This window comes from Aythya fuligula, chromosome 17 (genome assembly GCF_009819795.1).
Source record: "Aythya fuligula isolate bAytFul2 chromosome 17, bAytFul2.pri, whole genome shotgun sequence".
In the NCBI taxonomy this organism is placed as follows: domain Eukaryota; kingdom Metazoa; phylum Chordata; class Aves; order Anseriformes; family Anatidae; genus Aythya; species Aythya fuligula.
Genome location: NC_045575.1, coordinates 14,283,784 through 14,311,452, shown reverse-complemented (window position 1 = coordinate 14,311,452; position 27,669 = coordinate 14,283,784). Strand labels below are relative to the sequence as shown.

Genomic DNA, 27,669 nt, shown 5'->3' with positions numbered 1-27,669 from the left:
GGACAACACAACAATATAATTTTTAATGCTTTCTTTCAGCATGAATTGATTTTTGATCTAGGCACATAGAGGATTTGGTAGTTACATTATAAAAATAACTTGGTTTTAATAGTTAGTACAATTAACTTCATGGGTTTTAATAGTTACTACAATTATGATGGGTAAACAGGAAAGGGCACGGCTTCTGTCATAGATCTTATACTAGAAAAAGACAAAAGTTAACAGAGTATGAAAAGGAGAAGCAAACTTTAACTTTGAAATATTTTTGAGTCAGCACTTATGTTTTTAAGAACTTGACTTAATTGATTTTACCTAAACACCTTTGTGTTCCTGGTTTGAGACTCATTCAGTGTTTTGGAGTAGGTCTTGGCAGACAGGGAACTGGAGGCAAGTCTAAGTCCTAAACTGAAATATCACCTGCTGACCTGTGTCTTAAATCCTAAGATTTTGAATTCTTTTTTGCAGCTGTATCTTCATATAAAGGGTAAGAGCAAATGCTGTACATTTAGTTTCAAACATTGAAAAACATAAATACATATTTCCATATCACAGAATATCAACACTCTTTACATAGTAACTCACCCTAATGTGAACTGCATTATTCCTGTAATGTGTGCTGTATTAGTTAGACAGTCGATTAATAATTTAAATTACAGACATGTAAGCAATAGCATTATGCTTAAGGGGTGTATCTTCCAACAACTTATTTTCTATTACACTGGATAAATTACCTTTAATTATGAAGTACATAATATAGGTTTTGTAATAATCTGTATTCCAAGTAAGTGCGAAGTACTGTAAAAGATCCCATGCTTATGGTCAGCGTTTTATTTCAATAATGTAAAAGTGGTGCATAAGAATTACCTCAGCTAGTTTTATTAGCATTCCTTTTCATTTTTCCACTCTCCCCACTATTTAAAATAAAGAACAAAATATAAAATTTATCTATAAAGTGTGAATACATCTGTATACCATGTTAAACAATGTCCCTGCTCTTTTCTTCTTGGTGATCTAAACCCTGGCAGGAATATATTTACTCACCATAGAGCTATTACAGGTCTGATAAAGCATGAAACCAAATGCTTAACTTCAGCTTATTTTTGAAACTTAGCGGTTTTGGGGAACTTAAACCACATCTTCACCCACCAAAGTCTGAAGCAGAATTATGCAGTGTATTAGCTATAGAGACAAGGCTGGGTTAAGCTGCCCTCTGCTCCATCTGCTTTTTTCCACATTTTCTTTGTTTGCATTTGTGTCCTAGCTCTGAATTTCAGTTCTTCTATTTGTCTTGCAAATTAAAATTTTGCAGTTGGCCTCCATTTTGCAGTGCTGTCTCTATCATTTATAAAGCATTTTTTAGGATTGGAGAATGCAATTTAATTTAAAGTGCTGCTTATTCATAGGTTAAAAAAGGTTGAAGAATTGTTAAGTAATAAAATAACCCATGAAACCTTTTATTTATTTTTTTTAATCAGTTGAAAACAGAAGTTCATACAGCTTTTGAAAGATATACTTAATCTTCTACTGTAGAATAAACAGCATTACATTTTCCCCACTTCATATATTAATGGATTTCCTGCTTATTCATGTAGTTTTTGTGATGTACCTAATTCACTTTGATTCTCAGAAATTGCCCTCTTCCCCTCCTGTGAACTGCTTGTTGATGATTATTCAGTTTTCTGACCTCCTTTCTGTCAATTTCTTCTTCCATTTTTCTTTTTCCAGTTCATTTTTGGTAACTAAAATAGACTGTTACGACCCAGTAGTGAACTGTAGGGGCAGTCACATAGAAATGTTGGAATGAATAAAACAAAATCTTTGCAAGTGAAAAAAAGTCAGTTCCTTGACTTATTTCCTGAGCTGACTGGTTCAGGACTTGGTTGCTTTAGCACTTTGTTTCTGCGTTCTCATTCTCCTAGTACAAGCTCTCTTCCTTCCTAAAGTCATTGTCCTGCAGGTGTGATTTCACAAGCTGCAGTCTGCTGCTAAGAATGCAATGGAGGTGGGAGAGGACAAGGGAAAACTAATGTGCAGCTTGACATGATCCGACAGTATAGGTGATGCTCTACCTTATTTAACTCTGTTTGTGTTACTCATTCCACCAGCTTTCCACATTAAGAGGCAGGGTTGCATAGCAATACTTAGCTTGAGGAATTCAGCAGTGTATCATCTGTGTATCAGCCATGTGTTCAAAAGTGGGTTGGGGTGGCAGTCTGAGAGTCCTTTTCCTATTTGCCCTTTAGAAAGAGCTGTGGTAGACAAATAATCAGTGACTCATAGAGTCACAGCCTGCTAAGGGACTGGGTGTCTGTATGTGATGAAACGGGCGCTAAGGAGGAGTCTGGTTTTAGCCCAAAGACAGCAAAGACTGGTGCTCTAAGGAAGGTTGTTCCTTTTGAGTCACTGTGATGCTACGTTAAGCAATAGCTACTAGAACTGCTTGAAAGAATGTAATTTCAAACTGAAACTTCCAAGGTAATATTGAGCTAATCTATTAGAGAATACACAACTTGACAAATGCTTTGGTTTACTCCTATACAGGCATTGCAGCCAGCTTTTAAAAGAAGTAGGAACTGTCTGAACACAAAGCTTTTGCGAATACTTTGAGCTCAGAGAAACTATGTTGTTCTTGCTAGAGGGGAAGAGTGTTTTTTTTTGTTTGTTTGCTTTTGTTTTGTTTTGTTTCCCCATTTGGAAAGATCCCATGGCTATTTCTGTGTTTTCGTGAAAAAAATGACTAGCATTTTACAAATTCATGATTGGAGTTATAGAAAGATAATGAAGTAAGAACTCAGTTAATCACATAAATAACTAGTGTAGTAGCACTTCAGGAATAACTTTGGAAATATAACACCCCTTTTACTGTATCTATTTTAAAATAATTTATTGTGCAATTCTTATTTGGGAATATTCTGCAATACCTAGTACTGGCCAATTTTCCCGTTTAGACAAGTATCTACATATATTTGACAGCAATCTTAAAAAAGGTTAGAGGTATGTAGGGCTTGTTTCATGCCTGATGTGTTTAAACATTTTATTATGGATAAATATAACTGTGATTTTGAGACCAGCTGTACTTTTTCTTTAGAAACCAGAGTGTTTGGGAGCTAGGGCTGTTTTATAGTTTAAAATCTTTTTTATTCTAGGGAAATTTTTTCTTTTTCTGTGCCATAAGCAGGTTAATGATTTTGAGAAACTACGATTAAACATAAAAAACATGTTTCTACTAATCTGGTAATTGTGTTAATTACAAAATGGATTCATTGACACTGTAAATTTTCATAGTAAATGTAATAGTAAATGTAATTTAAATTGCTGTCTTTGTTGCCTGTGGTCTTACTAAAATGTTCCTTTCTAATGGTCATTTCTTTTTTTTGTTGAAAGAAAATCACACTGATGAGCATGTGTTTTTTTTAAAGACTGAACAGATCTTTTATGACACACCACAAGTCACTTTTCTTCTCTTTCTTTTAAAGCCAGATACTCGGAAGAAAATCTATGTCCAAACTCAAGGTGAGAGTTTTGAAATATTAACTAAGACATTCAAGTATCAGCAAGTATCTAAGTCAGGGTATATTACTTAAGTGAGTAGTCTAAGGAACATTCTCCTCAGCCTTTTAGGTTTGTTTACTTAATCTACAGCTCTCAGTTTAATTTATCTACAAGTAATTGTCTATAGATTCCAAAAGTTATTGCATTTTTTATATATTTTTTTTCAAATAATAAAAAAATTTTTGAAATTTATTTTGAAATTACTCAATGAGGTGTATTTAATTGATGTTTAGTCTGTATTTAAGCTTCTTATGAGATAATAGATAACTGAGAGATTAAATAAATTACTAAAGTCATTTAATTATTAAAATAATCCTTAAGGCAAAGCAAATAATATCAAAAAATATTTTTGATATTGATTTAATTCAGTTGTTTTGCCTTATGTTAATGACTTGAGCCTGAGCCGAACTGTATCTGTTTTGGAATAATGATCTTCAGAAAACAGTATCTTGTATGTAGATTTGCAGGGCCAAATTTAGCATGGTGTAAAGGGGCTTATTTCTGTGGATTACTAAAGTGGTTCATACACAGTGTGATTGTGTGAAATTTTCAATTCCATTTCAATTTGATTATTATAGAAGGATTGTGCAGGCAACCTGAAATTGTTGGGAAGAGGAAAGCTTGAGGTGTGAACAGCTGTATATAGAATTCAATGTGCCTGAGAGAAATATGTTTTCTTAGGGCAAGACTTTAGGAGGCATAGTTCAGCCATATAGGCACCAGTCAAACAAGCTGCTTTTCTCTTTTTTTTCAACACAGGAATCAAGACTACACCCAGTGAAACATTTGACTGGTGTAGATTTCTACAAAATGCAGGTATTACTCACTTTTCTGTATTTGCCATATTTATAATTAATAGATATCATTCTTGAAAGAATTTTAGAATGAGAAGGTTAACTGATTATGTAGTAACAGGGCCTCATGATACAAAAATTTTAAAATATTAGATTCAGGTAGAACATCAATCACACACTTCTCACAGTTTAGTAAACTATTCAGACCATCTCTAGACTGAAGGTTTGTCCAGTACTGAATTGCATCAAAAGATAAAATATTCATGGTATGGGTCAGTACCCCTATGAAGTTAGTTAGACCTAAGCACCAACACCTGGCCACGCTGTGCTTCACAGCTGTGTGATAGAAACTGAGGATTTCTATTGCAGAATTGCAGGTGAAGTGAAAAAGTGGTGAAGAAGGGAAAAATGTTTTGATGTTTTAATATTTGGTCTTGATCTAGTGTTTGTCTCTGTTTTCACTCATGTAACAGCATGTAAGCCAGATGACCTAATTTAGTCACCTGATCTTGGCAATACTTTAAATACTTTAATGTATCTGCCTTTCCCCAAAATAATTTGTATGCATTTTACAGTGGTAAAAATATTTCAGTGTTATAGTCATCAATCTGATCTCTTATATTACAGCTCTTCCCTCTGTTACTAATGAATCCTCACTTTCCAATTGCTTTATCATACCAGTAAATGTGCACCATTCTTCAAAATGGGTGTCTAATTTTAAATTGAGCATCGTGAAGTTATTTTGTTCTCAGTAAATCATGGCCCACAAGCACAGCACCACTAAGATTAATATTTTTCTGAAGTGAAATGATTTGTCACTTGCTAGCACAGCCCTAGCATTGATTGGACCTCATGTCTAACTAGTCTATGATTAAAAGTGCAGTCAACAGATCAGGGAGGGGGGAGCTCCCCCTAAGTGCATATCATCTAATATATTAGAGGCAGTCTTTTGCCTAATGTGTACTAATACAAAAGCACAAAATAATTCATAAAGTACATGAAAAGCAAACTAAAATGCAACTCTAACATTTGTGCCTGTTAAATAATAGCTTGAAAACTGGCATCATGTTATTCGGTGGTTTTGTTTTGCTTTTCTTTTTATGACTGTTTCAACTCACAGAAGGGTTGAAGTTGGAAAGGAACCTCTGGAGATCATCAAGTCCTGCCAAAGCAGAGTCACCTAGAGCACATCGCACAGGGTCACATCCAGGAAGGTTTTGAATATCTCCAGAGAAAGAGATTACACAGCCTGTCTGGGCAACCTCTTCCAGTACTCTGTCACCCTCACAAGAAAGAAGTGTTTTCTCATATTCAGGTGGAACTTCCTGTGTTTCACTTTGTGCCCTTTGCCTCTTATCCTGTCACAGGGCACCACTGAAAAGAATCTGGAACTCATTTATTTTATCAGTCTTGTCTCTATTTCTATCTCTGGTGGCAGGCTAAAATTTCCACTTCTCTTAATATTGCACATGGAGGCAGGTTCTTGACGGTACCTTTGCACTTATTAGAACTTCCCTTTGAATTGCTCTTCTGGGGATTTGCAGTTTCAAGGTGTTTGAAATATTTACAATTCTCCTAATGCAGAGCAATCAGTAGAAAAAAAAAAGAAAGAAGGCGGCAATTTTGCTCAGAAGAATACCATTTTGACAGTGCTGGCTTGCACAATGAAGTGCACTTGAAAAGATCCTTAACTTTTATGCAGATAAAGCTGTCCAATCTCATTCACTTGGCATTTATGATCTTTTAAAAACAAACAAATGAAAAACCCACACTTCTGTCATGAAGATCTATTCCATACCTAAAGGGAATTAATGATTTTTGTGGGAAATATTTCTCCAGATAACTCTTGCCTATATCTTTAGTAGTCTCCTTGAATTTATATCAGATATGCGGTTCCCAGGACTGAATGAAAAGAAACTGCCCTACAATGCAAATTGCAGTGCATTTGAGCTATCCATGTTAAACATCCTTGGTGATCAGCCCCATACATTGTGAAATTATTCTTTAAAATGAATTAGGCCCTTTAGAATATTTCAGGACTTATTTTATAGAACACACATGGTATGGATATTCTTTGTACTGAATTATTCAGTCACAGAAAAACTATACCATTTGCTTGATGTTAAATGTCACACTGCTATATAAATTGTCTATTTAAGTTAGGATAATGGCTTCCAGAAGAATTTAATGGCAGATTCAGTGAGTGGCAGAGTGCATCAAATACATTTCACTGTCAGAGACTTCCTACCTAGCCCCCAAAACTAAATGGTACTGAATCAAAAGCTAAGCAATCCCACTACATTTGTACATTCCATTTGATCATTTGGGTGGCTAACATAAGTGGTAATTGCCTAATATAAGCTGAATCTGTGCTGTGAAAAGTTTTTTTATTGTTGTTGTTATGGGTGTAATGCCAACTTAATGCAAAAATCATGGAATTTGTATTTTTTCATAGCCTCAGCAGCAGACTTGAGAGTTTCAGAGGTGATATTTGCATAGTTGTCGTGTGCTAGCTGCATTATTTTCAGTGGCTGGCTGTTAAAATATTTATTGGTGAAATCTTAAAAAAAAAGGGGAGGGGGGTTAAAGACATTTTGCATTCTAGTTACAATCAGCTTCACAGTGTTTCTCTTATGTGGATGAGAGATGGCAAACAACAGTAGGCAAAGCAAAAAAAAAAAAAACAAACAAACAAACCAAGTCTAAATTCCAACACAGACTTCAAGAAGACAACCTTTTCAGTTTATTTAGTAACTTGAGACTATTTAGGAAATGGTGTGGCTCTCTATATTAGAGAATCTTTCAATATTGTAGAACTCAAGGCTGGGAATGACAAGGTCAAGTCCCTTTGGGTTAGGATCACCGGGAAGGCCAACAAGGCTAGCGTCCTGGTCGGGGTCTGCTATAGACCGCCGAACCAGGATGAGGAGACGGATGAGGAGTTCTACAGGCAGCTGACAGAAGTTGCGAAATCTTCAGTGCTTGTTCTCGTGGGGGACTTCAACTTCCCTGACATATCCTGGAAGCACAACACAGCCCAGAGAAAGCAGTCTAGGAGGTTCTGGAGAGCGTGGAAGATAGCTTCCTGACGCAGCTGGTTAGTGAGCCTACCAGGGGTGGCGCCCCGCTAGACCTTCTCTTCACAAACAGAGAAGGACTGGTGGAGGATGTGATTGTCGGGAGCTGTCTTGGGCAGTGACCATGAAATGGTGGAGTTCTCCATTCTTGGCGAAGTCAGAAGGGGACCAATAAAACCACTGTATTGGACTTCCGGAGGGCTGACTATGAGCTGTTCAGGACACTGGTTGGTGGAGTCCCTTGGGAGGCGGTTCTGAAGGGCAGAGCAGTCCAGGAAGGCTGGGCGCTCTTCAAGAGGAAAATCTTAATGGCGCAGGAACGGTCTGTCCCCACATGCCCAAAGACGAGCTGGCGGGGAAGAAGACCAGCCTGGCTGAACAGAGAATTGTGGCTTGAGCTTAGCAGGAAAAAGAGGGTTTATAATCTTTGGAAAAGTGGGCAGGCCACTAGGGAGGACTATAAGGATGTAGCGAGGCTGTGCAGGGACAAAATTAGAAAGGCCAAAGCTCATCTGGAGCTCAATCTGACTACTGCCGTTAAAGATAACAAAAATGTTTTTATAAATACGTCAACACAAAAAGGAGGACTAAGGAGAATCTCCATCCTTTACTGGATGCGGGGGGAAACTTATTTACAAGAGATGAGGAAAAGGTGGAGGTGCTTAATGCCTTCTTCGCCTCAGTCTTTAGCGGCAATACCGGTTGTTCTCTGGATACCCAGTACCCTGAGCTGGTGGAAGGGGATGGGGAGCAGAATATGACCCTCACTATCCAGGAGGAAATGGTTGGTGACCTGCTATGGCACTTGGATGTGCACAAGTCGATGGGGCCGGATGGCATCCACCCAATGGTACTGAGAAAACTGGCAGAGGAGCTGGCCAAGCCACTGTCCATCATTTATCAGCAGTCCTGCCTATCGGGGGAGGTCCCAGTTGACTGGCGGCTCGCAAGTGTGACGCCCATCTACAAGAAGGGCCGGAGGGCAGACCCGGGGAACTGCAGGCCTGTCAGTTTGACCTCAGTGCCAGGGAAACTCATGGAGCAGATCCTCCTGAGAGTCATCACGCAGCACTTGCAGGGCCACCAGGCGATCAGACCCCGTCAGCATGGGTTTATGAAAGGCAGGTCCTGCCTGACGAACCTGATCTCCTTCTATGACAAAGTGACACACTGAGTGGATGAGGGAAAGGCTGTGGCTGTGGTCTACCTTGACTTCAGCAAGGCTTTTGACACCGTTTCCCACAGCATTCTCCTCAAGAAACTGGCTGCTCTTGGCTTGTACTGGCGCATGCTTCGTTGGGTTAGAAACTGGCTGGATAGCCGGGCCCAAAGAGTCGTGGTGAATGGAGTCAAATCCAGTCGGAGGCCAGTCACTAGTGGTGTCCCCCAGGGCTCGGTACTGGGGCCGGTCCTCTTTAATATCTTCATCGATGATCTGGACGAGGGCATCGAGTGCACCCTCAGTAAGTTTGCAGATGACACCAAGTTAGGTGTGTGTGTCGATCTGCTTGAGGGTAGGAAAGCTCTGCAGGAGGATCTGGAAAGGCTGCACCGATGGGCTGAGGTCAACTGCATGAAGTTCAACAACACCAAGTGCCGGGTCTTGCACCTGGGGTGCAACAACCCCAAGCAGAGCTACAGGCTGGGAGATGAGTGGTTGGAAAGCTGCCAGGCAGAGAAGGACCTGGGAGTATTGGTGGATAGTCAGCTGAATATGAGCCAGCAGTGTGCTCAGGTGGTCAAGAAGGCCAACGGCATCCTGGCTTGTATCAGGAACAGTGTGACCAGCAGGGCTAGGGAGGTGATCGTCCCCCTGTACTCAGCTCTGGTGAGGCCGCACCTCGAGTACTGTGTTCAGTTTTGGGCCCCTCGCTACAAGAAGGACATCAAGGTGCTCGAGCGAGTCCAGAGAAGGGCGATGAAGCTGGTGAGGGGCCTGGAGAACAAGTCCTACGAAGAGCGGCTGAGGGAGCTGGGCTTGTTCAGTATGAAGAAAAGGAGGCTCAGGGGTGACCTTATTGCTCTCTACAGGTACCTTAAAGGAGGCTGTAATGAGGTGGGCGTTGGTCTGTTCTCCCACGTGCCTGGTGACAGGACGAGGGGGAATGGGCTTAAGTTGCACCAGGGAAGTTTTGGGTTGGATCTTAGGAAGAACTTCTTTACCGAAAGGGTTGTTAGACATCGGAACATGCTGCCCAGGGAAGTGGTGGAGTCACCATCCCTGGAAGTCTTTAAAAGACATTTAGATGTAGAGCTTAGGGATATGGTTTAGTGGGGACTGTTAGCGTTAGGTCAGAGGTTGGACTCGATGATCTTGAGGTCTCTTCCAACCTAGAAATTCTGTGATTCTGTGATTCTGTGAAAGTACTACAGCCTGTGTCGCTTTGGAGGTCAGACCACATATTCAAAATGGTTTTCTCTGACCTTATAATCTAGGAATCTATATCAGTTTTGTTAGCAATTTAAGGTGCTTGTCTGTAGACTTTGGAGAGGCAATGAAAGTTTTGGCTTTTACTGAAAACTGAATGACAGGAAATGACAAGACAGTCTAAGAAAATGCAAAAACTGACACTGATCTTCTTTAACAACTTAGCTCAAGGATGCGATATAGCTATTTTAAATCACAGAGTCTTCATACCTTGATGAAAGGCTCCTTTTGATCTCAGTGGAATGTGGGTGAAGCTGTAAACCCTAATAAACACAGACATCATGTGAAGGAGATTGTTAACAAAGACTATACTAATGAACTGAGAAAGCTCATCTACCCAACATATGTTTTGAAAACACCCTACAAAAGTACAAAAAATACTTTTAAATAAGAAAAACACTTATTTTCTACATTTGAGCATGTGGTAAGAAACTCCTAGGTTGCATTGTGTGGAGTCAGGAGCTGGACTTAATGATCCTCATGTGTCCTTTCCAGCTCAGGAGATTGTATGATTCTAAAATAGGTCACTTAAGATACAATGTTCTTAAATTGCGTCTGTAACTCTTAGCAAGCTAATGCTTGATATTACTCACTCACTTTGAGGCCTGCAGCTTTTCAGTAAGATTAAAGATTTGCAGTTTTTTTTTTAAACCGTACATCTATGATTACTACATTTTTTGCCTGATAGTACCTAGAGACATGGAGTTAAATGAATCTACTCTTTCAAAATCTATTTGGATGACATCTCTACTTATTCTTGACTTTCTCAGAAAAATGATGTCCTTATTAATGCTTCAGAAATTATTCTGATTTTCATGCCATTTGCCTGTGTTCACGTTATGCTATCCTGGCATTTAAGTATAGATTTTTTAAAGGGCCCAAGTGTAAACTGTCATAGAGTATCATAATAGTAAAATTATTGTTTTTCCTAAAAATAGTGGATGTGACAGTTACACAATTTCAGATAAAAAACAAACCAAGAGCCAATGAAATCTTAAATAACAAACTTCAGCATGCTTCAGCAGGAAAGTGTTGTATTATGAAGATGTTTTTCTCTGTATGCTTTTAATATAGTCCGTTCTCTCATTCTGTCTTGTAACTAAAGACCTCCAAACAGTTTACTAAAAATTAAACCCTGTACATTGCTTTGTGTCAAGGATTCAATCTGCTTGCAGATGAATGGGTAAATCCAGATGGGTAAGTCTAGATTTGAGAAACTTTCTCTAGGGCACACTATGACTCAGAATCACAGCCATCAGGAGGACACAAGTCCTGATTATTAATCACATTTCATCTATTAGATTATGCATTTTGTGCCAGGTTCCAATATCAGCAACAGCTACCCGAGCACACAGATCAAAACAAGGTACTGTTTTGATCATGCAATTCCACTCTGAAATTACACGTTCCAACGCTGCATTGTTGTGTTTCAGATTTGAGCAGCATCATACCCACTCTGCTGTATCATAAAAAAGGAGTTGCATGACTGTGGGAGTTCCATGTCAGTCTTAATCTGCCACTGTGGCTGATTCATTTCAGTTTACCTGCAGTTCATTTGTCACAATCCCTATAGTTCTGTGTGGTATATCAGCTCAGCATACTGTCAAGCTGACGAAAGGAATGAGTTTCCATAATCCTATCAATCACTCTTGTTGTTTTGACCTTTCACATCTTGCTAAACAAGTAACCTGCTAAGCACGATCAAGACTGGCCATGGCCAACGTACAGCTGTTTTTTATAGATAAGGACAACTTAACAAGTCAGACTACAGCCATAGATGAATACTAACAAAGCACATTTAAAGGAGCATCTCTTACTGATATTAAACAATTATTTTTGACAGTGAAGAAGATGTTGATTACAGTGGCAAGACTTGTATTTAATGTACAGTGATTTTGAAGTATGGCTGCATACTTCAGAAAATGCAGGTTTTTTTTTTCTTTTTTTTTCTTTTTTTTTTTTTCTTGCCAGTGAGTATGGACAAATCTTTCCATTTTATATTTGCTTTGCAAAGCAAACAGAAGGATGCGTGAGCTAGGAGGTAATGAAGCACATTGTGCTGTTTCAAATCTTTTCGTAACACTAACAGAAGCCGGGAAAAAGAGACACAAGCATTTCTTTGTTATTTGGGTGTTGCATGTTATTCAAACAATACAGCCACACACTGAATGTATCAAAACAGCAAGTCAGTTGATTGTGACATAGTGGTGTATTTCCATTTCAGAAATGAATCACATGGGGCTGTTGTATTTTACAACTGATTAAGTAGCCTATCTGGGGAAGACAGAATGATAGCAAAAACTCAGATACTGAAACTCTGTTTATGCTCCAGGAAAAATCAAAAATGTCTTCTTTCAAATACGTTTTCACCCAGCTGTTGGCTATAGCTGTTAAAGGCAGCTATTGCAGTTATTCTGTTAAGATGTCCCCCTTGTTAGTGTTCTTGTGAGGAGAAGACATACTAAAATTATTGCTTTCTAGTACAAAAGGTTGTATTTTTTTTCTCACAGTAGGGGTGCTGACAAGGCTTGAGAGAGCAACAGGTCAGAAAAAAAAAAAAAAAACACAACTATGCAGGCGTCATCATGATGTGTAAATCTAACTATTTTAAGTGAATGAGTAGAAAACTAATAAATACACAGGTGCTTCTTAACTTTGTTCTTAAGTAGACAGAGTGAGTAAACTCCCAACACTGAGCAGGGCCTGTGATGTGCTGGTAATGCAGTCTTGTCAGGAATGTCTTTATATGTTTCTAAGTGGATTGAATTGGTGAGAGTCTGCCTGTAAAAATGAATTAGGTGATAACTATGATCTACAGCATACAATAAAGTAAAACTGCAACTGACTCTCACTTCACTAAATTGAGTGGCAGAGGCAAATCCTTTCCTGAATAGCCCTTCTTTGACAGCTTTTAGAAATGCCGTGCAGAATCCAATCTCTAGTGCAGTGTGCCCAATATCTTCTATCTGAGAGAAAAGTGAGAAACATTCCATAATAGAGAAGTAGTGCTTTCTACAGTTTCATGAAGGGGGCAATCTGCCAGTTTTAATTCAGGCTTGTGAATGTCTATTCAAAATAATAAATCAAATAAGTGGACTATTTTCTTTAATGAACATTTTTTTAGGTAGTTTCACTAGTGAAGTAATTAAACTGTTAGTCATGAGATTCTTAGGAGAAATACCTTTAAAGGCCATGGATCTGAATGGAAAAATCCAAATTTCAAAGTGTAATTACAGTCTGTAGGGCCTTTTTCCCATTTCTGTTTTGGTTTAAGTTTTTTTGTATGGGGATCAGAATGATAATCAGGACTGCATAGAGTTGCTCTGTTAGGGCTTTTCATTGTTAGAACACTTTAAACCCTTGTCTAATAAAATGAAAAGACTGAAAGCTTTAAGATAGAAACAAAAAGATATTAAGAGAGAAGAAGCAGTTATTTTAAGCATGGTTAATGTTGATTAGTATGCTGTCAGATCAAGAGTGCAATAATTTTGTAATCTCTACGTGAGAACAGGGAGACCTGATTTCTCACTACTGTCTCACTGAGCCTTCAGTGGTAACTTTAAGCTTGTTCCAAAATAGCCAGAGCTGAACATCAATAGGTGGGAGTTCATAATGTAAAATGAATATTTGTGCCATATGGATAGTTAAAATGCAATCTCAATTTTGTCGACATGTTATAGTAATTTGTTTCAGTTTGTCATGAATTGAGACCACTGCTGCATGTATTAAAAACAAATAGAATTAATGGACCATTGCACCAGAAGAATGGCTTTTTCAATCCAAATGTTTCTGTATTATAAATTACAAATTATTTCTTGGTCCAATAACCAGTAAAATATTACTTACCGTGTCTGCTTCAGCCACTCTTGACAGCTCAAGCTGTTTAAGTTAAATGGAACTGACTTAATAATGAACCCTGTGACAGGGACCATTTAAAAGTCCCTGAACTGGATTTTAATTTTAAAAGTAATAGCAGCTTAGTATGCACCACTCTTCTGGCTTTTACCCCCTGCCATAGAGAGGTTTGTTGCAAAGCTCATATTAAGCCAGTCCCTTGACACAAGAAGAGACATTCCTGTTTTTTCCAGGGCCTGGAGCAGACCCTGCAGTTAAGTAATACAACACGGTAAAGAAATGTAAGTTGGTACCAAGTTTGGGTGATCTCAGATTCCAAACTGCAGCAATTCAGTCATGCCGTATAGCAGCTGAGGTGCTGCTGCGGCTGGTGGAGAGTGGAAGCGAAAGGGAAGAGGAAGCCTCAGAGAAGGGAGCTCTGCAGTGTTCAGCAGCAGGGGATGGCAGAGCCACCACAACCATTCTGCTGCCTTCCTCTGTTAATCACACATTCCATCGAGAGAAAATCTGACCATGCAGCAGAGCCCTCCTGGTAGCTATGTGACATAGTCCCAGTGTGTGGCCAATGCATTAATGTCCCACAGACACCCTGAAGAGCTACAGTTTGATGCTCCTTGTTACAGAATCACAGAATCATCTAGGTTGGAAGAGACCTCCAAGATCACTGAGTCCAATCTCTGACCTAACACTAACAAGTCCTCCACTGTTCAGCTGACTAGTGTTAGATAATGTTATCTATCCTTGCCATGAGCTCAATAAAAACATGCACTGAAGGACAGCAAGCTAATCTGCTCTGTACAATAAATCAGAGAACATTGCACCCTCTCTAGAGTTTATTAAATTATGTTGTTATGAGTGTGTTCATTCAGCACATCTGAATTATTTTATTATAAACACATTTTACCAAAATTCATCACTAAGTGACCCTTCTTTAGAAGTATGTTCTGAATTAATTGTGCTGTTATATAGCCAATGGCAAATGCAAAAACATACATCTGACCTTCCTTTTTTAAGATAGCCTGCAAAATGTTTTTTGTGGGTTATTGTGGTATATTTGCAAGAGGGATTTTCGATGTTAAAAATGAACATGTTGAGATTTTTTCCAAAATAAATTTATTATATTAAAAAATATTCCTATATATTTTTTTATTTGCATTTCTTTACAATAGCATTAAAATAAATGCTTTGGAATAATTTAACTTCTGGTTAAATATTCTGTAGTAGTGTTGGCATGTTAGGGATAGATAACTATTAGACATTTAGCTGATCTTTTATAACAACGTGTATCTGACCAAGCCTCACAATATCCTTGAAACAGGTGTTGAATTATTATATGAATGCATATTTTGAATGCATATTTATTCTTATGGGTAGAAGAACTGAGAAACACACTGATTTGTATAGTTGCCCAGTCAGTCAAAGCTGATTTCGGGTGTTGAAGAATACTGACTACCAATTTATTTCTCCAAATCCTGCACATTCACTGCCTCTTGAAATGAACTCATATGCACTGTAGAATGATATGCATGATTAAGTTCTCCAGTGAGTTGATCTGAGGATTAGTGTGAGAGCAAGAAACAGAGGGAACCATAATGAGAAGTTTTCAGAATCCACCCTGATACTGCTGTTACCATTGTATGTGCTTATTCATGAAACGATTTAGAGTGATTTAACTTTTTTATCTGCATTCAGATTTTTAAAATGTTTTGTTACAGACATTCCTACAGATAGAGACAATTTACACGTGTTTCTTTTGATATGTGGACTTCGGAGAGTCAAAGACCCTCTGTATTTAGTAGATGTATTTTCAGGTAGGTATTTGGTATTTGTTTTGTTCCTGGATGTAGAAAAAATTCTTTTTGTGTTTACAAGTTTGGCATAAGCTGTCTTATTCATTGCAGAAAACTTCATAATATATTTATATTTTTAAAATGCACATGTAACCATTGATCTGTTCAATGCATTATTTCTGTACTGCATCTTTTTCAGCCTGCTGGGAATAACAGCATTAAAATCAAAGCACTATTTGATGCCTTTACTTGTTGGTAAAACTGTTTTTCTGATACATACAATATTAATGGAAGACAAAAGAAGGATTCACCTACTTCAAAATAACTTTTTTTATCTTACTGTCCTGTGGCTGTTAGACTGATTGGCATGTGTGCTAAGTAATACCACTAAAGTTAGAAGCAAATTTTACCACCCATCATTATGAAGTTTTCTTATAGTCACATAAGTGAATGGTTTGCTAGGTTCTCAGCTTGTATCTGTAAAAGGTTTGGGTATTCCAAGCTGGGAATTTAGCCTCAGCTGTTCTGTTTACTTTTATGAGCCTTCACTGCCTTGTGATGTTCAGTAACAAAAGTAGTTTATTAATGTCAAGTATTGGTTTTGTGATGGGGTTCTATTCTGGTCGTGGAAGAATGGCAGATTTCTCTGTGTACATTATAACTGACTATTAATTACAGTGGTTGCAGTTGCTTCCAAATATGCCTTTACATAAGAGGAAAATTTCAAATCATTTTGTCTTAGTGGCTAGGGTCACTATAGGGTCACAATAGAGCATTGTTTTCGTGAGATGATTCAAAATTAATATCTGAGCTTAGTTAAATAACCCTTGAATCATAAGAGATTTCATGAAGCAGAAATGCTGAATATTAAATTTTAGATATACTAATCATTTGAATTCTGAGGAGTAATCTGAGAGCAGAGCATGAAATCTGTCCTTTAGGTAGTAATACAATATTTGCCTAGTTCTACTTTATACATGAAGCTATTTACATTGATTTTAGAGAAGGAAGAGTATTTCTTGTGCTTTAAAATAATATTTAAAATTAGTAATTTTGATTAATAAAAAGACGTTCTTCTGTTTTAGATTGGCACAGAAAGGATCCCAGTGTCCATCTGGGCATAATTGGACCTGCAGTAAGTTGTTAGAATTACTAGTACTATTTTATTCGCATGTTCATTTCTAAATACTTCCTCTTGCTCATGTGAGATACCGCAATAATTCTTTCCAAACTGAACCTATGTCAGAGGACTTCTGACTTTCATAGAGATAAGAAGGTGCAAATCTAGCAGTTGTAAAGGCTTTTCACAACAGGTCTGAACTGTGGAAGTGGAAGTGTTTCCAGTGCTCTGACTTCCAAAGTTCAGAGTTCTGCTAGCAGCTACAAGTCCAACTCACTCAGCATGTGCTCCACTTTTTGTCGCAAAAGTGAAAGCAGCTAGGAGAGTTTTCTAAGAGGATATGCACTGAGTTAGTCCAATTCTAGTCACTTATTTTTTTCTTAATGCAAACTGTTATCAATAGTTTATAGCAACTGAAAATCTGTTTTACACATACTGTTTTTGTTTTGTTTTGTTTTGTTTTTGTTTTTGTTTTTAAAGACCATGTTTGATGCATTTGAAAGTTATTATTTCTAATTGCCTCTCTTTTCACAAGCAAGAGAAGCTCTTGGAACCTCTTTCCTCCAGCCCCATGATTTTCAAATCAAGTATTATGATTTCTGAGGAAGTGGCAAGACTGAACCTCACTGAAGAGGGAAGCATGCACCGTGTTAGCCAAGAGCTAATTAGCCAGAGTCTAGAAAAGGCAACCCATAGCCTTTATCTAACCAGTGGAAAGGGTATGACTAGGCAGCTGTGTCATATGAAACAAATTCTTACTTACACTAAAACAGTACTAAAGCTTCATTGTTTTCTTTGGGTAATGTGTTTGGGTCTCTCTATCAGTCTTATCTCTGCTTTCTCTTTACAGGAGAATGAAAACTTTGCAGGAAGTCAATTTTATGAGACATAAAATCTGAATGGGCAAATATGTTTCTGTTTTCTCATTCTGTTTTGTTCTTTGCAAATATATAGACAATATTTTATTTTTAAACCTATTTTTACATTTTTATTTTAGCTGCATTTTTTTTATACTAATACACAAAATGGTTTGAAAGTGAACTTGTATGGAAGGTAAAACTAGAGCAGGTGTAATGAAGCTGTGCTTTAGAATTAAAAGATGTGCTTCCTGCCTCCAGTGAGGATTTTAGACATTTTGGTCATCTTTTTAAATTTGTTTTGCTTTCTCATAGTAAGTTACCAGAAATAAACCTGAGGCAGTGCATAGGAGTCAAACCTGTGGCAGTGCAAAGGAATCAATGACTAACATCTGTAAAATATTTAAAGATATTTCTCCCATAGTGTTGTAATATCACTAAAGGATGAAAGTAAGTTAATTTAGATGCTAGCTGCCAAATTGTTTCAGCTGAATTAAAACTATATTTTTGGCTAGTTGTTAGTTGTCCTGAATTGAAGTAGTAGAGCTACAGGTTAGGTCTGAAGACATTTAATTTCCTTAACCTTTTAGTGTATGGAAAAGATAATGTTGAATGGCTGAATTTAGTGTTTTAGCTAGGATTTTAAATTTCTAGTGCATTTGCTGCAGGCAGATTATGTTGCATTGCATACAATAATTATGTTATTTAGTTCTATGGGAAGCTCAGTCTTGCTGAGCCTACTCAACATTGATCAGATAAAAATTGTAATGTGGGTTTACCTGCAGCTGTGAATAAAGCTGATTTCTTTCACAGCAATACTGCTGAAGCCTCACAAACCAGAGCAACTGAGCAAATTCTTCCTATCTATACTGAATATGCTTGCAGATGTAGCTTTTGACTCTTTAGTACTCTGGGTGATAATCTGACAAAACTTTAAGTGTACTAAGACCTGTTTTTTTTTGTTTGTTTGTTTTGTTTTGTTTTGTTTTGTTTTGTTTTATTTTTCTACGATGTCTATAGGGCCACAACAGCCCCAACATCACAATGAAGATGTTTCTGGGCCATTGCTTCACTCTGAGTTCATTTTCATATTACAGCAATGTAGTATAGCGTATAGAAGTTCTGAAAGATTTTGGTCATGGTAGGCCCTGTTCTTAACAGGCACCTTCATCTTTAGACAGCATTTGGTGACTTTCAGCACTGTCAAACATCTCAGATATTTTTTTGCCAGTCAGCAGCACAGATCTTTCTTTAAAGGATATCTGGTCTTGTTAGTTGATCAAATGTGCAGCTCTCTGAAGGCTCTTCCTATGTTAAAAATGGATGGCGGATTTTTTAACAGAGGATGATAGGTAACTGTTGATCATATTTGCCTGGTATGTTGAAAGGTAACAAAATAAAGTATGACAACAAACACTCATCTATGTATAGAAGAACTATGGAGACATTTGGGGCTGAAGTAATAATCTTGCCTTTTCAGTAGCTTTTTCTGAGACTGCTGAGTTCCTAGGCATCCTGCCACAGTCAGTTGGCTTTGGAAACATTCACATTTTTTAAATGTATTTCCAACTTACTGAACAGCTTATGTTGTATTCAATTTTCTGCTATATTGAGGCTGTGGTTAGATAACTGTGCCCCCTCAAGTTCCTAAATGTAGCTCGGGGGATCACTTCTCTAAGTCATTGCTACACCCATCCTGAAAGTAATATTTTAACTGAATTATATTCAGGCCAGACTTCTTGGAATATCTACCAATAGAAGAATGCTGCTTAAAGGATTGTTCTGTTCCTGAGACAGATGGCAATTTCTTGGCTTCCAGAGAAGTAGATAGGATAGGAATTAATATCTTACAAATTTTATGAGTCACAAGCTGTAGTTTTTCTTAGCCTTCTAAAGGTAGAAGAGCAAAAGACCATATCCCACTGCATGTTAAATCACTTCCAAGTACTCCATTGATTTTAAAGGAAACTGGGTATAGTTCCTCATGAGAGGAACTCAAAATAGTACTTTAGGGAGAAAGCTGAAAAGATGTTTATACAGAAATAGCAGCCACAAAGTTCAATATAAAGTATCCAAGGAACCTGTGACTTGACAATGCTGGCTTAGTGTACAGGTCTGTAGCATACTGTCACCCGGATTAGGAAGTGCTTCAGTAAAGGGTACCTCATTTTCTCCCCAGCTGTTACCAAAAATACATTTCTAAACAGTTACACGAGTCTTTTTTTTTTTTTTTTTTTTTTTTTTTTTTGCATGCAGTAGGAATTCATTCCTTAGTACAGTGCTGACTTGCTTGTATCTTTTGATTTATGAAGCCCTGCTTTCATTAAATAATTATTCTTGTGTTCAATGTACACCATCATAAAATCAATTCTGAGTTTTTTTCCAAGAGGGTTTTCTAAAATGCTTTGTTAGGGCTTTCTGTCTTTTAGCGTGTAAAAGCAAAACAAAACAAAAATGAAAAAAAAAATATTAACATGATTATGAAAATGAGCCATATTGTTCCCAGGACTTACAACTGCTGTATGCTGTGTAAGCTATCATAAATTGATCCAATATAGCCAGTCTGTCTTAATAAAAAGCAGTCTACTTCTGTTCTTCATGTCTAGTTAAGGATTTCCAAGTTCTGTTTATTTCTTTTAAATGTGTTAAATGAAAGTAGCAGTCATAGTTAAGCTTTGTAAATAAAACTGTTGGAGTTAATTGCCCATCTTAGAAAACATTTTAATTACTCTAGTATGTCTTCAATGTTATGTTATGTTTTAAAATTTTGTGTTTATTAGTTTTCAAGCAAATGTTTCTGCCAGTGTGTAACATCTATTTGCCTGTCACCATTTACATGCAGATTGCTTTCTGTGTTAACTAAAGTCTGAAAAGTTCCTTCCCTTCCTCACACTGGTAACCTCATACATAAAGGGACAATTGCTTGGCACATCAGTGCAGTGCTCCTCACATAGGCAGTAAGTTGTCAAATCCATCATTTGAATCACGTTAGCCTTTGCAAAGTCTTCTGAAAGCAGTCATTCATGTTAAATAGATCTACCTCTAATTAGAACCTGCAGCCAGAGGGGGATGTCAGGGGAGAAGAAACAGAACCTCCCCTTTTGACAGCAGCTCCACTGCATCAGGTTAGTCACTGAAACTGAGACTGGGGTAGTCAATTCTCTCTGCTGTGCTGTGCACTCACACCCATAGCTGGGTATTCTAAGAGTCAGTCTTCACAAGAGCATTTGTCTGAAGAGTCAAGTGTAACTCCACCAAGTTACTGATCTTTGTTATGATTTTGAAGCTCAGCACACTCATACATTTTATTAAAAAATGTACTAAAAATTATTTTTCTTTTCTTGGTATTTCAAATGTAGTGCTGCAGTACTGCCCTTTACCTGTGTGTATATTCCTTTCTAGGTTGATCCACTTTTTACAAATGAAGTTAAAGAAAAAGTTAAGAGGTAAGAATTAATGTTAAGCCTTTTATCTGCTCCAAATGAAAGCAGCTGGCCGGGTAGCTTTTTAAGATCATGTGCATAAATGCTTTTTTTTATATATAAATGGTCATACATTCAAACTCTCTGTATGACTAACAAATGTATTTGGATTATTTGGCATGTGATATTCTCAGACCAGCTATTCTACATACTTTAAATTTTAGATTAGCCAGTAGATCTCTTCACGTTTTATGTTAAGTCACATCTGACTTAGGATCAGGTATGATTCATATTTATTACTTTTTTATGTATTTTCATTGTTTCTTTCATCTTGACTTCAGCAAGATGTTGCATCCTGTTGGTGGGTGAATGAGTACGTAGACAAGATAACTATGTGTAGCTTTTTTCTGTCCCTCCTTTATGAGTTTCCTGACTGGAAGGTATAAATTTTAGAGAACAGAGATATTTCTTTTTTTGACTACAAAACCTAGAATTTTCTGGCTAGAACAGAACAAACATATTATCTCAGATTGATAATATCAGCTATATGCCTGAGTTAAAATCCGCATAAAGTATCTGTTTTGCAGACAGATAATTTTTTTATCAGGTTATTTATTGGAAACGTGTTTCCTGTAATCATGCATTAATACTTCCCCTAATATAGTTATTTATCTCTGCAGAAGCTGGATGTTACTGCACAATCAGAACATCAATTTCTAACAAAGTCTAGTTGATGGGGGGGAGGAGGCCAGTGTTAGGGTCAAATGCTTTTCCATCTGGCTTTGTGATCTCATGTCAAGGATAAAGAGGCAGGAGTGGACTCATCAACAGGAGGAGATGCTGGCTCTTTGAAAAAAAATTCTAAAGGTCCCACCCACTTCATTTAAGACTGAACACCTCATTACCCTATTATTCCATTCTGCACCCTTGATTTGATTGACTTTGCTTAAACTGGGGAAGATGACAACAGGAAGAATGTAAACATTCAGAAGAGAAAAGTGTTATTCCTAAAAGAAGAAGCAGATGATATGTTTTAGAACCTCGATCCATCCCAAAAAGCCAACATCTGAAAAGTCAACATTTCCTGCAGCTGACCATTCAGACCGTTGTGCTCCCTTTCCCTATGTTTCTCAAAAGTCACCATCAAACTCAGCTCCTTCATCTGTGAGACTGACTGATTGTGGTTAACAGAGCCTGGTGTTAAGTGATTGGTTCTAAAACTCCAGAAGAACAGACAGTGAAGTGGTAGGTAGCAAGATATACCCGTTTATAATTGCAGTTATAAATTTATAGAAATATATGCATTTATAGAAAGCTAACAAAAACATGGCAAAGTGGTTTGCCCATGGGAAAGCAATTGTTAACATCAGAACCATGCCTGAACTTCTCTGACCATCTTTCATCATTGTTTTCGGTTTTAGGAAGAATTCTGAGAGTATGTTCTTAGAAGGTGTCTTAATTGTGTGCATTTTATTTCTAGGGCACCTGGAATACATTTATTACAGGAGATGCCACAGGATGATCTTCATGCTGCTATGCAAAGGTGCTTTGCTGTGGTGAACAGCTCAATTTCAGAGGGGATGTCTGCTGCAATCCTGGAGGTAATTGCGTCTTAGCAATGTTTATCAGTGAGGTTACAGTGAATCTGAAATTGCCTTTTATCACTGGAAATGTGTGTCAACATTTTATGTCCATGTTTCAAAGCTAGTGAAGACAAAACTAAACTATTTCTTTTTGCAAGTGTCATTAATTAAGATTTTTATCCCTTCAACTGACAGATTTTTATGGTTTGTCTAATTTTTTTAAGGACTGAATGTAATTTTATCAATCCTGTTAAATTAACAATACAGATGTGAGATACGAGAATCATTCTGATTTACTAAGGATGTCACTATTTTTGATAAAACATCCACTTCGCTACAATGTTGCTAGAATAGACTTTCATTTATTTTTACATCCTTTCAAAAAGCAATCTAAGAGCTTTATTTGGTTATTTAATTATGAAATGATTAATGAATGAATGACATGCTCATTTAATTTTTTGTGCCAACAGTATTGAAAATTAATAACCAGGTTTCATACTTGTCAAAGTAGGACCCTGCTTAGTATCAATGGATTCCAGGATCATAATAAATATATGTAAAGTGGAAGTTCTTTGGTTGGATGCTTTTTACTTTCTTTTTTCTTTGTGGCTGCTGAATCATGATCTCAGATGATCACAGAAAGTATTATACAATTTGTGTTAATTAATTGCATTTTGCTGTTTGTAATGAGTAATCACACATTTCATTTCCAGCATGCTTTTCATCCACACATCCTAAAGTTGTTCATAAGTAAGAACTAAGTGAACATGGTGAGAATTAGGAAAATCAGGTGATGGTAAGATAGCAAATTTGTATTTTCTTTCTGAGAAGAGATCACAGAGGTGAAACCAGATGCTTCTTCAGAGCAACAATGCTATCTATATAAACAAAAACTACTACAGATTGTGACATTTCCAAATTTATCAGTGTGGCAGTAGCTGAGATTAAATGGAGTGTATTAACACAGTACACACAACCAAGTCAGTGACTCAGAGAAGTAACTGTTAAGTACCTGTCACCTCCTTCCAGCCAGCTACATGTTCTCTTCAGGAGCACTCACAGAACAGTTGACCAAAAATAAATCTGATTTACTTCCTGAGAATGTCAGTGAGTTAGAGAAGAAAATAAATAAATAAATAAATAAATAATAATAATAATAATTGGTTGGCTGCTATTATTATTATTATTAATAATAATAATTATAATATTATATTATATTATTATAATAAAATAATAATGATTATTAATGATCATTTTATTATTATATATTATAATATTATACTTATTATTATTAATAATAATGATGATTAATAATAATAAAAAGCAAAACAGAGAGACTGTTAAAAGACAAGGCAACAGAAGTGCAAGTGTGCTTGGCCTGGTACAAACTGTTACGAAAACGCAGGACTGATGAGTCAATTAGAATAATTTTCTGCAAAATATTGTGGAATCCAATCAGATTTGAGCAGTTAAAAGGCAATTTCCTCAGCTTTTATCAGGGAAGGGAGCAATCCTGCACATACAGTGTCTTAACAAATATGTAGTAACTCTAAGCAAAATGATAATTCCAGTTTACTTCAAAGGTAATGTTAAGCCTGCTTCAGGGATTACTGATTTTTGCTTTCCTCTACATATGAGCTTCTGAGCCGTCACAGTTCACATTTTACCACTACTCATTTCATTTTACACTGGTACACCAGGATTGCTGAAATTTCATAGTTTCTTTAGTATCTCTAGTAAGACACATCTAGCTCTTCTGTGGTGCTGCCTCTTAATCTGCTCCCTCGGTGCTAGTGCTTGTGTGGAGGTGCTCCTGAGAGTTTTGCTCTCCCAGTCCCAAAGTGAGTTCAGAAAAATGGGGCTGTTGATGAGTGAGATAGTTGCTGTTGGTAGCTGCTTACCTTTTGTATTAGCTCTTATGTTGCTACACCTTCCTCTATGTAGTTATGTGAGAATTATTATAAAGAACCACAAAAAGGCTACATATTCTTGTTTGGAAATTATGATCCTGTGCAGGGAGATCTTCACAGGGAGAAAAATAAATCTATGACAGGTATAACCCTCTTTCCACCAGCCTCTGTCCTATATTAGCCTTGTTGTTGAAGAGTGGAGGAAGGGTAACCTAATCTCTGAACTGATAACTCATAGCTTGGAGTTTATCATGGAAGTCATATAACAGCAATAAAAAGAGCTGGCATACTTTCAGAAGCCTGAGCATGCTAGTTTGGGTGCATATCAGATACAAGTGAATGAATTACCAATTGCAGGCACAAACTGCAATCTTGCATTATAGGAAGGAAAGTCTAATAGGTATGGCACAGGTGGTGTGAGACAACAGCTCTGGTCTCAGTTGAGTCGGGATTTTTGCATGTGACCTTGGACGGATCAGTTGATTGGTCCTTTATCCACATTTTCACTTAGAAAATATGGATACTTTCTCACATGGCAGATAAAAAAAAAACCATTTTTGATTCTGAGCTGTTCAAATATTGCAATAAGGAATGAATGTGTGTCCTCTGGGCCATTGACTATTGGTTAAACCCTGTAAAATTAGGAGGAAGCTTAGTCTAGATTACAGTGTCAGAGTTGTTCCCATCATCTCATAAAGCAGAATTAGATCTTTAGTTACTTCTTAAGAAACTACCTGAAGCATGCCCTTTTTAGTTCCTCAGATTCATTTGAATGCTTCTTCTAAAGTGATAAGGTTTTTGATACTGTATGTCTGTTTACTAGACAGTTGTACAGTAGGATTTGATGACTTGCTTATGAAATATCCTACTGTAAATATCTCTCCCTCTCAGAAGAAGTGTCAGTCTAATAAAGTCCCTGCTGGAGATGGTTAACAGTAGGAAGGGCCATCTGCTAAGATCTTGTTAAATTAATAAGGCAGAAAACTATGTGAAAAAAACTTTTGTTCATAGGCTGGAAATAACATCTTGCTTGCATTTGGAAATGCAACTCGGATTCTCTTGGAATTTCAAAATTGAACCAGGTCATGAATCTGTAAACAATGAGCACATACATAGCTTGCTTTTAGTATGAGAAAAATATATAATAGATAAATCAGGTAAATATATAATCATATCTATTTCAAACCTGCTTTAAGGTATGAAAGAACTAGAAACTGTAGCTAATTACTTTGTCATCTAGTACTGTTATCTCAGAGATTTTGCTGTAACTAATCTGTTTTCTGTCTGGCATTTGAAGAAGAGAAAACAAGCATTAGAGTGAGCATTTGAAATACACCTCAGATCAGAATTCTCGGGAGTTATGCACATTACTGTGCAAGTGCTAGTGAAACAGGCACTAGTGCTTGAAAATTTTGCATATTCTCTATATAGTTGAAAAGCAAAAGATTTGGAGCCCAGCACCACTTCATCAGAATACTTTTTTGTGCTCTCACGTGTTTTCTGACTATTCTAGAAATTATTCAATTACTATGCCTTCACATATACACATAAAAAGCCAATTAAAAAAAATCTATCATAGGAGAGAAGGATGTCCAGTCTCTATTCTGCTGCAGGGCAAAATCTAGTCTTAAACAACATGTGAAGTACAGGCCTTGTAGTTTGGAATATAAGCCATAGCAAACTACAGAAACGAAAAAGGGATGTTGTGGTGGAGTAAATTTGAAGAGGGGCCACCAAAAAAGATGTATAGTATAGGAGGATGAAAAGAAGGGGCAATCAAAAAGACAAAATAGAACATAAAAACTGTATTGATTCTATAAGCCCCACACTACGGGTTAGAAATGCTTGTTGTATAACTTGATTCCAAAGCTAGAATTTGCACCCAGCACCCTTCTGACATAGCATTAAAATGCATTTGTATTCAGGATAATGTAGTCAAACAGATGGCCAATGGACTAAAATGTTACTTTATTCTATTATTTGTGGAACCTAGGTCAGTAAATTATACGTATTTTCAACAATGCAAATGATTCTTTTTACTGCTTAAAAATAGACTCAGTATCTAAATTAAATTCTAAGTCACTTCATGCAGTAATTATTTACAGCACAGTCCATTTGTTTTAAGGCTGGCTGGTATAAAGCCAGCCCCTCATCATATGTATTGGGCCATCTGTTCTGTCTTTCAGTAGCTATAATTCATTGGTACCTATGTGTTTTGGGGCCTTAAAGTTTTGCAACATAGCAGTTACTGGCCTCAAAGTCGAGACAGAACAAATATCTTTTCCTTTTAAGTCCAGAAATTATGGAAAATTAAATATAAACTTAGTGGCCAGCTTCAGTGAGCCATCAACTACATAGCGTTCAGAAACAGGAGTAACATGTCTTGAGATGAATAAATAAATAAATAAATAAATAGATAGATAAATAAATAATGTTCACTATGGTCTAGTCTACAACGTAGTACAGCGGTACTGTGCAATCCTGTAAAACCACAGCAGGACATACAGTCTAGGACAGAACTGCCATGGGGCACTTGTATTTGACAGTCACTATTGATGGGCAGTTGGCACAGTGTTCGCTATTCACTGTGTCTGATACACTCAAATCCAAACTCCTCTGTGCTTTGTGGATAATTATTGTGGACATAAGTTGTCACACCTGGGGTGGTTGTATAGTGTTATGCGTGTTTTCTTCTTTCATTCTTTCTTTCTCTTTTTATTTAATGGTGCTCTTTCTCTTGAATGGACAATTGATTGTTTGGAAATTGGCCAAGCCAGAAAAACTCTCACAGTTTTGTTTTTTCAAGAAGGAGATACACAGAGGTGAGGAGAAGGCCTTAGGCAGATGACAAATAATGCTGACACACTTCAAAACCACTATTAAGCTCTTGGTTTTCAGTTCAGAAGTTCAAGTAAAATATTTTCATTCCCTGTTCAATGAACATGTTTGAGCGAGATCAACAACAGCCAGCACACTGAATGCAAGGGCATTTAAGCCTGTCAATGGGAAGGGCTGAAAGTCTGTTGAGTCAGAAATTCTGTATCTCCTTGAGAAGATGATGCCAATGGTAACCCCGTGTAAGGCCTACCATTGGGTAATTAAAGCCAAAAGCAACTTCCTCAACCTGCAGATTCAAAACCTGTCAGGCTGAGTGGGACACTGGTATTTAATTTCCTGGGTGAACTTTGCTGTGATATGAACTTTGCTGTGATATGAACTTTGCTATACTGATAAGAAGATACTGTCATCATTTTTTAAAATCTATCTTTGGATAACAGATT

General features: G+C 37.1%; 1 protein-coding gene across 1 annotated transcript in view; it reads left to right on the top strand.

The window, feature by feature from the left end:
• Nucleotides 1–27,669, top strand: part of GLT1D1 (glycosyltransferase 1 domain containing 1) — a 67,767-nt gene that overhangs the window by 24,897 nt on the left and 15,201 nt on the right. The window contains exons 5-10 of the mRNA XM_032198955.1: nucleotides 3,477–3,513; nucleotides 4,312–4,368; nucleotides 15,422–15,517; nucleotides 16,582–16,631; nucleotides 20,876–20,919; nucleotides 22,376–22,496. Coding sequence (XP_032054846.1) covers nucleotides 3,477–3,513; nucleotides 4,312–4,368; nucleotides 15,422–15,517; nucleotides 16,582–16,631; nucleotides 20,876–20,919; nucleotides 22,376–22,496 — 405 coding nt within the window. The remainder of the gene's footprint in view (nucleotides 1–3,476; nucleotides 3,514–4,311; nucleotides 4,369–15,421; nucleotides 15,518–16,581; nucleotides 16,632–20,875; nucleotides 20,920–22,375; nucleotides 22,497–27,669) is intronic.